The 12,218-nt window shown below is 48.6% G+C and overlaps 1 protein-coding gene across 1 annotated transcript; it reads left to right on the top strand.

The window, feature by feature from the left end:
• The first annotated feature begins 360 nt into the window (after nucleotides 1-360).
• Nucleotides 361-2,106, top strand: LOC137561797 (E3 ubiquitin-protein ligase TRIM21-like). The gene has a single exon (XM_068273154.1). The coding sequence runs from the start codon at nucleotides 361-363 to the stop codon at nucleotides 2,104-2,106; it is 1,746 nt and encodes a 581-aa protein (XP_068129255.1).
• The last annotated feature ends 10,112 nt before the right edge of the window (nucleotides 2,107-12,218 follow it).

The following is a 12,218-nucleotide window of genomic DNA, read 5'->3' on the forward strand; positions in this document are numbered from 1 at the left end:
TGGCAGCCTCCATATCCCTCTCATGACACAAAACTAAACCACATAGATTCCTGCTGCACCAATCTGTTGATGGCAATTTCTCTGGATAACAGCCAATCAGAATAGGCGTTGGATGTGTGGAGCTGCACGGAGCCCCGCCCTGACACCTCCTCCTTTCTTGTTTTGTTGCAGCAACAGCAGCAGAGTCACCCTCCCCCTCCCCTGCATGAATCAGTCTCCGCCTCCTGCACTCTGCATATGATTGGGAGTGGGGGGAGGAAGGAGGACTTTAACCCACCATCTCTTCCTCCAGCAGTTTGTGTTTTGAGGCTGTTACTATCCTTTTCTCTCATCTCACTTCCCTCCCCAATTCCAGGGCTCATGTCTACTTCTGGAGATGTTCCGAGACCTCGTTCCCTGGAGTCATTGTCACAAAGGCTGAGGAGCTCCGTCCGCGACAGTCTGAGGCTGGCTCTGGGGAAACGACCGAGGAAACGACCTGACTGCCATCTGTCCGAGCATCAGAGTCTTCCAGCCATGGCATCTGCTGCCCTGAGGAAGGAGCTGGAATGTTCTGTGTGCCTCAACGTCTATTCAGAACCCGTCACCCTGAGCTGCGGACACAACTTCTGCCGGGGCTGTATTGATTGTGTGCTGGACTCACAGATGGGATCTGGAGGATATTCCTGTCCTGAATGCAGAGAGAAGTTTCAGGAGCGACCTTCACTGCAGACCAACAAAACTCTCCAGAACATTGTGGGGGATTTTCTGTTTACTCAACCAGATCAAGAGGACTCTGGGACCTTCTGCGCCCACTGCACCCACGCTCCTGTCCCCGCCGTGATGTCCTGCCTCACCTGTGACGCCTCCTTGTGTGAGAACCACCTGAGAGTCTTCAGCACGGCCCCAGAACTGGCCAAAAAAAGATGCTCCATCCATGAGAATGAAATGGACCCTCACTGCGCTGAGGACCCCTCCTGCGTCTGTGTGTCCTGCTATATCATCAGTGAGCACAAGGAACTCCAGGCAGAGTCCTTCGGTGAAGCCCCTGAGAAGAAAATAAAGAACTTGAGGACCTTCCTACAAGAAGTGATAAACCAGAGAGAGGAGGCTGAAGACCGAGTCCAGATCCTAAAGGAACGTCGGAGAAAAGCACAAGAAAAATCAGACCGTGAAACCGAGAGAGTGAATGCCTTGTTTGCTGGCATCAGGAGACGGCTGGAAGAACTGGAGAAGAAAGTCCTGAGAGATGTCACCAGGCAGGCTGAACGTTTATCGCTTTTATACAATGGTGTCATTCAGGAGCTGGAGCTAAAGAACGAAGAGCTGTCGGGGAAGATCCGCCACATCGAGGAGCTGTGTCATATTTCTGATCCACTTAATGCTGGTGGTGACCTGAGTCTGGATGGAGATCAGAGGGATAAAAAGAACCTTCAAGACCAGCTTCACGACAGAGGAGATCTGGATGTTACCAACACGGCAGACACGTTACAGAAAGGTCTGATGGACATAATATCCGGGATGAACGTCTGCTTCTATATACAGGATCCTGCGGACATGTTAGTGGACAAAAGATCTGCCAATAACTATGTGCTTGTATCGGAGGACAGGAAAACGATATCCTGGTTAGACAACAGCCTGAATCACCCACCGAGACCGGAACGGTTTGAAGATGTTGCTCAGGCGATGACCGCTCAGTGCTTCTCCAAGGGGCAGCACTACTGGGAAGTGGATGTTACTGGTACTCAGTGGTGGAGAGTGGGGATGTGTTACCCCAGTATAGCCAGGAGCGGAGACCAGTCAGGGATTGGCTATAACAACAAGTCCTGGTGTCTACGAAGGTACCACAATTATTATTTAGTGATCCATGATGGGAAAGTGACGCAGCTTCCGGTGAAGTTCTGTAGTGACGGGGTCAGGGTGTACGTGGATTATGAGGCCGGGCAGATCTCCTTCTTTGCCCTCTGCGACCCGATCCGACACCTCTACACGTACACTGCCACCTTTACCGAGCCCCTCCACGGTGCACTGGGCTTATGGAGAGGATTCATGAGCCTATCTAGAGGGGACTGGGACATCCTGAGACAACTGTCCAGCCGGGGGGCAAATGGTGGAATATCACAGTGATTGGCTGCAGAAACAGTCCTAACCCTGAATATACCACTGGCTATCTGCGGGGGATACATTTTCTCATTTCCCCCCCCCCCCACATATACACACACACACTTTCCCCAATGCAAATCTATTACGCGCCCCACCTCTTAACTGGGGTCATACCCAGCGACTCCCCTGCAGAGATCTATAAGCGCCCCCCACGCCCGATCAGGGGGGAGTGGGACGGGAGCTAGGAGGGCCCGGTTCTGTACATAATGCAGAGCAGCAGCAGAGAGTTATACATTATCGGCTCCCGGCGGCGATACAGGTCCTCTTTACTTCCTGATAAGTTTACAAGTGTCGGGCGGGCAGCCAATCACCATTCGGCTTCATTCTTATGTCATGTAACAGGGACAGAAGCTGCATGCTGATTGGCTGGCTGCACTGCACTTGTAAACTGAACAGGTAGGGAAGAGGACCTGTATCGCCGCCGGGAGCAGATAATGTATAAAGCCAGGTACACAAAAGCTACAAATGTAGCTGGTCGCTAGCAGATGGGAGCGTGTGCGTGACAGATAGTCGCCAGGTCCCTCCGCATACACACGGCGGAAGAGGGATTAGTGATGCGACGGAAGCTGTCCGTGCCAATCGCCCGGGGACAGCTCTGAGTAGCGACGGTTCGGGGCGCGCCCAATACACACGGGTGACCTGTCGCCGCAATACGCGCGTGCCACGTGGTTGCGGCGACAATTGTAGCCCGTGTGTATGGGCCTTCAGTCTCCGCTGCCGCCCTGTACAGCCCCCCCCCCCCAGCTCCTGGACCCCCCCCCCCCACGGTGTTACACCCCCAACATCTGTGCTTTGTGCAGCCACCTCATCCCAACATGCAGTTCCGACATTGCTCACATCACTCCTCATCGCTGGTGTGACCCGGACCTCACTATTCCATTTGCAGCCCCTTCCCCCCAGCTCCAACCCCCATTCTATGTGTGCCCCCTCCACTGTCCTTGTTGTCCTCTCTGCCCTCATTATGCACCCTTTGCAGAGATCTGGAGCTCTATAGGCTGAATGAGCTCATCAGATGCTGACCCGTACGTGATGACATCATAAGATGCTGACCCATAAGTGATGACATCATACACCAGCAGAGCATGTGCAGTGGAGGTAGGCTGATAAGTAAGCACACCTGAAGTGACAGGGATATGGAGGATGCCATATTTATTTTCCTTTACAGAACAACAGTTGCCTGGCTGTCCTGCTGATCCTCTGCCTCTAATACTTTTAGCCATAGCCCCTGAACAAGCATGCAGCAGACCAGGTGTTTCTGACATTATTGTCAGATCTGACAAGATTAGCTGCATGCTTGTTTCTGATGTGATTCAGACACTACTGCAGCCATATTTATTTTCTTTTAAACAATACCAGTTTCCTGGTTGTCCTGCTGATCCTCTGCCTCTAATGCTTTTAGCCATAGCCCCTGAACAAGCATGCAGCAGATCAGGTGCTCTGACTGAAGTGTGACTGGATTAGCTGCATGCTTGTTTCAGGCGTGTGCTTCAGACACTACTGCAGCCAAAGAGATCAGGGCTGCCGGGCAACTGGTGTTCTTTAAAAGGAAATACATATGGCTGCAGTAGTGTCTGAATAACACCAGAAACAAGCATGCAGCTAATGGTGTGTACACACTTGAAAGATTAATGAAAGTTCACAGACCAAAATTACCCCCTTCCATGTAGTATGAGAGCCACACCTCTACACAGTCTATTCTATGGAGCTGCACTCCCCATCAGACAGAAATCTTACCCCCTTCCATGTAGTATGAGAGCCATACCTACACAGTCTATTCTATGGAGCTGCACTCCCCATCAGACAGAAATCTTACCCCCTTCCATGTAGTATGAGAGCCACACCTACATAGTCTATTCTATGGAGCTGCGCTCCCCATCAGACAGAAATCTTACCCCCTTCCATGTAGTATGAGAGCCATACCTACACAGTCTATTCTATGGGGCTGCACTCCCCATCAGACAGAAATCTTACCACCTTCCATGTAGTATGAGAGCCACACCTACACAGTCTATTCTATGGAGCTGGACTCCTCATCAGACAGAAATCTTACCCCCTTCCATGTAGTATGAGAGCCACACCTACACAGTCTATTCTATGGAGCTGCACTCCCCATCAGACAGAAATCTTACCCCCTTCCATGTAGTATGAGAGCCACACCTACACAGTCTATTCTATGGAGCTGCACTCCCCATCAGACAGAAATCTTACCCCCTTCCATGTAGTATGAGAGCCACACCTACACAGTCTATTCTATGGAGCTGCACTCCACATCAGACAGAAATCTTACCCCCTTCCATGTAGTATGAGAGCCACACCTACACAGTCTATTCTATGGAGCTGGACTCCTCATCAGACAGAAATCTTACCCCCTTCCATGTAGTATGAGAGCCACACCTACACAGTCTATTCTATGGAGCTGGACTCCTCATCAGATAGAAATCTTACCCCCTTCCATGTAGTATGAGAGCCACACCTACACAGTCTATTCTATGGAGCTGCACTCCCCATCAGACAGAAATCTTACCCCCTTCCATGTAGTATGAGAGCCACACCTACACAGTCTATTCTATGGAGCTGGACTCCCCATCAGACAGAAATCTTACCCCCTTCCATGTAGTATGAGAGCCACACCTACACAGTCTATTCTATGGAGCTGCACTCCCCATCAGACAGAAATCTTACCACCCTTCCATGTAGTATGAGAGCCACACCTACACAGTCTATTCTATGGAGCTGCACTCCCCATCAGACAGAAATCTTACCCCCTTCCATGTAGTATGAGAGCCACACCTACACAGTCTATTCTATGGAGCTGCACTCCCCATCAGACAGACATCTTACCCCCTTCCATGTAGTATGAGAGCCACACCTACACAGTCTATTCTATGGAGCTGCACTCCCCATCAGACAGAAATCTTACCCCCTTCCATGTAGTATGAGAGCCACACCTACACAGTCTATTCTATGGAGCTGAACTCCCCATCAGACAGAGATCTTACCCCCTTCCATGTAGTATGAGAGCCACACCTACACAGTCTATTCTATGGAGCTGAACTCCCCATCAGACAGAGATCTTACCCCCTTCCATGTAGTATGAGAGCCACACCTACACAGTCTATTCTATGGAGCTGAACTCCCCATCAGACAGAAATCTTACCCCCTTCCATGTAGTATGAGAGCCACACCTACACAGTCTATTCTATGGAGCTGCACTCCCCATCAGACAGAAATCTTACCCCCTTCCATGTAGTATGAGAGCCACACCTACACAGTCTATTCTATGGAGCTGCACTCCCCATCAGACAGAAATCTTACCCCCTTCCATGTAGTATGAGAGCCACACCTACACAGTCTATTCTATGGAGCTGCACTCCCCATCAGACAGAAATCTTACCCCCTTCCATGTAGTATGAGAGCCACACCTACACAGTCTATTCTATGGAGCTGCACTCCCCATCAGACAGAAATCTCACCCCCTTCCATGTAGTATGAGAGCCACACCTACACAGTCTATTCTATGGAGCTGCACTCCCCATCAGACAGAAATCTTACCACCCTTCCATGTAGTATGAGAGCCACACCTACACAGTCTATTCTATGGAGCTGCACTCCCCATCAGACAGAAATCTTACCCCCTTCCATGTAGTATGAGAGCCACACCTACACAGTCTATTCTATGGAGCTGCACTCCCCATCAGACAGACATCTTACCCCCTTCCATGTAGTATGAGAGCCACACCTACACAGTCTATTCTATGGAGCTGCACTCCCCGTCAGACAGACATCTTACCCCCTTCCATGTAGTATGAGAGCCACACCTACACAGTCTATTCTATGGAGCTGCACTCCCCGTCAGACAGAGATCTTACCCCCTTCCATGTAGTATGAGAGCCACACCTACACAGTCTATTCTATGGAGCTGAACTCCCCATCAGACAGAGATCTTACCCCCTTCCATGTAGTATGAGAGCCACACCTACACAGTCTATTCTATGGAGCTGCACTCCCCATCAGACAGAAATCTTACCCCCTTCCATGTAGTATGAGAGCCACACCTACACAGTCTATTCTATGGAGCTGCACTCCCCATCAGACAGAAATCTTACCCCCTTCCATGTAGTATGAGAGCCACACCTACACAGTCTATTCTATGGAGCTGCACTCCCCATCAGACAGAAATCTTACCACCCTTCCATGTAGTATGAGAGCCACACCTACACAGTCTATTCTATGGAGCTGCACTCCCCATCAGACAGAAATCTTACCCCCTTCCATGTAGTATGAGAGCCATACTCTACACAGTCTATTCTATGGAGCTGCACTCCCCATCAGACAGAAATCTTTGCAAGATGCTGCACACACAGATGCTGCACACATGCAACAGATCAGTTGGATGTGTGTAGGCACCGTCCTTGTATCTTTCTGAAGATTCCTTATCACGATGTGTGTTCCATGACTGTATTCTTGGGGGGTGGGGGAAGCTTTACAGAGTCCTCTGATGGATTCAGGAACCCCAAATGGTCACTGACTCAGCACACTGTAGCCCGATATCTCTGGAACAGGGGGGCACACACTCACTTTTTAGGGTACATCAGTGGTGATCTGTCCATTGTGTAGCACCTTAGCCCCCTCAAAAGTAGTGGAAGCTCCATCTTTGGGGTCCCTAAAGGTGGGTACACACATCAGATAAAAGGGTACTTATCCGTTAGCCGGGCGCATCCGGCAGGTGGCGACAAAACTCCACCAGAGTTACATCTTTCCCTACTATCCATGGCAGCCTGGAGGGGGAATAGTAATTAGCGCAACCTGCTGGATGCGCCCGGCTAACGGATAAGTACCGATAAAAACCTAGCATAATGCTTCATACACACATCAGATAAAAGTCTTTGGAACATGAAAGATCACAGACCAATTTTACTCCCTTCCATGCAGTCTTATCAGTCTGCCGATAGCGTGTACACACAGTGCTACTGTCACCAGAACATCCGCCCAGCGGGAGGGCCTGGCGGACCCGCCGTTTGCTAAAGTACGGCATGTGCTAAAGTACGGGCCTGTACACACTGCTGCCTTTGTGCTGAGTTTTGAAAATTGTATGCGATTTTAAAATCACGAAGCCTTTGTGAGAATAGAAAAATCGCATCACACCAGTGTGTAGAGGTCTTTGATTTTCATGATCTTTCAAAAGACCTTGCAATTAAAAAAATGCATGCGATTTTAAAAGCGCAGTGCAAGCGCAGCAGTGTGTACAGGCCTAAAGGTGGCCATACACTGGTCGATTTGCCATCAGATTCGACCAACAGATAGATCCCTCTCTGATCGAATCTGATCAGAGAGGGATCGTATGGCCACCTTTACAGCAAACAGATTGTGAACCGATTTCAGCCTGAAACCGTTCACAATCTGTTGTGGTGGTGCTGCTGCTGCTGCCCCCGCCCGCCCGCATACATTACCTGCTCCGCCGGCGCGACTCCAGTCCCCCGGTCCGGGAGACTGCAGTCGCGCCGGCGGAGCAGGTAATGTATGCGGGCTCTATTGCGTCGGTCGTCGGGCACTCGAACGCCGCTAGCGATGCGCTCTTTACCCGCGGGCGATCGACGGTTATTTTCCGCACGGCACGATCGACGGGATCGGACGAAATGGATCGAAATTCGGCGTGTAGCGTGAACGATTGGCAGCAGATTCGATCCCAGTGATCGAATCTGCTGTCGAAACGGGCGCAAATCGGGCCAGTGTATGGCCTGCTTTACAGACATTCTTCTGCAGATCTGACAATCATCTGCAGATCTGAAGATCCATCCTGGTGGATCGGATCTGCAGATGAATGTCTGTAAAGGTGCCCATACACTCGTCAGATTGGCAGCAGATAGATAAGAAATGCATCTGATGATCTATCTGATGCGTTTTTAGAACATTTTTTACCAGGATAGAATTCCAATAGATTTCAGTTTGAAATCTATTGAAATTCGATCTGATGGCATTTTTTTGCCATCAGATTTCCATTAAGGCCAATGCAAACTGATAAGCAATCTCATCAGATCGACCTAAATTTTCCATCCTGCCAGTTCAATGGAAATCCATCGAAATCGATCGAAACCAGCCGTCGATCGGTCGATTGGCCAACCGATTTGCAATCGATTGATCGATCGGTCGGCCAGAAAATCGGCTGAGTGTATGGGCTGCTTTAAACAAGGTGTGTATGATGATCTGCAGATATCATAGACTATGAGTGCATTTTGCAGGAACAGATCTTTTGCAGATACTGATCTGTTGCATGTCTACAGCATCTGTGTGTGCAGCATCTTGCAAAGATTTCTGTCTGATGGGGAGTTCAGCTCCATAGAATAGACTGTGTAGGTGTGGCTCTCATACTACATGGAAGGGGGTAAGATTTCTGTCTGATGGGGAGTGCAGCTCCATAGAATAGACTGTGTAGGTGTGGCTCTCATACTACATGGAAGGGGGTAAGATTTCTGTCTGATGGGGAGTGCAGCTCCATAGAATAGACTGTGTAGGTGTGGCTCTCATACTACATGGAAGGGGGTAAGATTTCTGTCTGATGGGGAGTGCAGCTCCATAGAATAGACTGTGTAGGTGTGGCTCTCATACTACATGGAAGGGGGTAAGATTTCTGTCTGATGGGGAGTGCAGCTCCATAGAATAGACTGTGTAGGTGTGGCTCTCATACTACATGGAAGGGGGTAAGATTTCTGTCTGATGGGGAGTGCAGCTCCATAGAATAGACTGTGTAGGTGTGGCTCTCATACTACATGGAAGGGGGTAAGATTTCTGTCTGATGGGGAGTGCAGCACCATAGAATAGGCTGTGTAGAGTACGGCTCTCATACTACATGGAAGGGGGTAAGATTTCTGTCTGATGGGGAGTGCAGCTCCATAGAATAGACTGTGTAGGTGTGGCTCTCATACTACATGGAGGGTGGTAAGATGTCTGTCTGATGGGGAGTGCAGCTCCATAGAATAGACTGTGTAGGTATGGCTCTCATACTACATGGAAGGGGGTAAGATTTCTGTCTGATGGGGAGTGCAGCTCCATAGAATAGACTGTGTAGGTGTGGCTCTCATACTACATGGAAGGGGGTAAGATCTCTATCTGATGGGGAGTGCAGCGCCATAGAATAGTCTGTGTAGGTGTGGCTCTCATACTACATGGAAGGGGGTAAGATTTCTGTCTGATGGGGAGTTCAGCTCCATAGAATAGACTGTGTAGGTGTGGCTCTCATACTACATGGAAAGTCTTAAAATTGGTCTGTGATCTTTCCTTTTCCAAAGATTTTTATCTGATGTGTGTACCCATTACACTTTCTATCCTGAAAAAGGGATATCATAAACCTGGAGAACACATGTTATCTGGCACGCCTGGACTGTGAGAAACTGTCTGCTGCCTGGTGACAAAACTATGCATTCGTCACTTGGGTCATATTAGAACACAGTGCGAGTTGATGTAAAGTCAGTAAACTGGTGGCAGTGAGACCGCAGTCGGATGCTGTGAGATGTAATATTTTATTTCAGTACATCCAGGCTGTCGTGAGCTTATTAATACCCGCAACATGGCCACCTGATCGATCTTTCCTTATGCTGGGAATACACTATGAGATTTTTCAGTAGATTTACTGTCCGATCGATTTTCCAATTGTTTTTCTTATCAATTTCCATTCACTTCTTTGAGAAATTTGATCGAAAATCAGATCGAACCTGTCAGAAATGATCTATCGAACCATCTATCTGTTAAAAGATCTCATGGTGTATTCCCAGCATTGGATTTTTTGGTCGAGCAACGTGTACTGTTACAAGGAGAGGGGTGGGGGGGACAATGGGCAGCGCACAACTGAGACCCACAGTACAGGATATATAACGTGTACTGTTACGTGGAGAGGGGTGGGGGGGACAATGGGCAGCGCACAACTGAGACCCACAGTACAGGATATATAACGTGTACTGTTACGTGGAGAGGGGTGGGGGGGACAATGGGCTGCGCACAACTGAGACCCACAGTACAGGATATATAACGTGTACTGTTACGTGGAGAGGGGTGGGGGGGACAATGGGCTGCGCACAACTGAGACCCACAGTACAGGATATATAACGTGTACTGTTACGTGGAGAGGGGTGGGGGGGACAATGGGCAGCGCACAACTGAGGCCGGCCGCAGTACAGGAAATACAAAAACTCACCCGCTCGTTCATCACATGACGTCGCTGTACAATCGCTAGAATCTCAGACAAGATCTTATGCCAGGTACACACTATGATATTTTCTGATATTTTCTGGCAGATTTACTGCCAGATCAATTATTTTCAGCGTGTCCAATCTGATTTCCGATTGATTTTCAGTTCACTTTTATGGAAAATGGATGGGAAATCAGATTGGACATGTTGGAAATAATCCATATGGCGGTAAATCTGCTATAAAATCTGATCGTGTGTACCGAGCATTACATCTCTCTTGCTTCAGATCTTTCTAGTGTGACCTTTACGTGCTGCAACAGCGCAAACACCGCTTTCCTTTCCTTTTCAGCAATCCTCTCTATGATCCGATCTGACCCAGGTGACCCAGGCCTGCCATTTAACTTGTATTGTGATCTCTGCAAGTGATACAGAACCGGGTTTCTTCACAGTGAATAGCCGTTAGGTGATCATCAGAGAGGGTCAGAAATATGCTGATGGTTCAAGCTTGCATGTAAATTACATGCAAATTGTATGCAGATTGGAAGTTGGGCAAATAAAAATCAGTAGGAAATGCATTCCTCCGATTGGCTCACTTCCCGTCTGCATACAAATTGCATGCAAGCCGCAATCATCAGCATCCCGTAGGCCATGTCTAACCGCAAACATGTACACTCCACCTGGGCCATATCAGACCGCAGTGAGGGACGGCAGTCATGTGACTGCTCACTGCAACCACTTCGGCTCTATTGCCGTCTTTACTGCTTGCAACTGTAACTAGAGGGATATGGAGGCTGCCATATTTATTTCCTTTTAAACAATGCAGATTACCTGGTTATCCTGCTGATCCTCTGCCTCTAATACATTTAGCCATAGCCCCTGAACAAGCGTGCAGCAGATCAAGTGACTGAAGTGTGACTGGATTAATCACATGTCAGGTGTTATTCAGACACTACTGCAGCCAAATAAATCAGCAGGACATCCAGGCAACTGGTATTGTTTAACAGAGAAGAAATATGGCCGCCTCCATGTTCCTCTCGTTACAGTCTACTTCATGTCAGGTACACACGATACAATTTTCTGACAAATTTACTGTCAGACTGATTCTTTCGGCAATCAGATCGGATCTGTTGTAAATAATCAGTCTGACAGTAAATTTGTCAGAAAATTGTATCGTGTGTACCTAGCATTATATCCAGCCCATTTTCCCCAGATTTTTCTCTGTCTGCCCACCCCCTCCCTCTGCTATGAAAATGAGTGCATCTGAGGCTTGCTGGGCAATCTGTAACTCTGAGACAAGAGCAGATTCTATCACAGGGTTCAGGAAACATCTGTGTGGGAGTGTACACTCTCTGTTTTCTGTATGCTGAAAGGACTCATCACAGGCAGAGAAGGTTGTTAAACCTGAGATAACACTCCGGGTGAAACCAGCGGTGCCTTCCTCGGACCTTGACAATTGTGAAGGAGTAATGGCAGAAACCAGGGTCAGGCAGGGGGGAGATGACACTCTGAGGATGGAAATCTCAGGAAATAATGAAAGTAATCACAGCCTTTCACTCTGTGCACATGGGAAGAAATCCTGTTCTGTTTCTGTGACCACACCCACTCTCTGTAAACTAAGCATGTAAGCTCCTCCTCCAACTCGCTGTGCACACTGACTACACTACAATGACTGGCCCAACATTGCCACCTGCAGGTCACAGCTAGCGGCCTCCTGTGCCACAACAAGAAATCCATTGTACGTCACAGAATGGTTTCCTCCCAGCCTTATCTCTCTTTGCTGCTGCTAACTCTGGAATATTTTCCGTATAGATCTGTGATCGTTAATAAAATGCTATTAAAATACATTGTATGCAAATCTTAGCCTCTTCCTTATTTTACACCCCTCTGACGATCC

The sequence above is a fragment of the Hyperolius riggenbachi genome, chromosome 3 (assembly GCF_040937935.1).
Source record: "Hyperolius riggenbachi isolate aHypRig1 chromosome 3, aHypRig1.pri, whole genome shotgun sequence".
Taxonomy (NCBI): Eukaryota; Metazoa; Chordata; class Amphibia; order Anura; family Hyperoliidae; genus Hyperolius; species Hyperolius riggenbachi.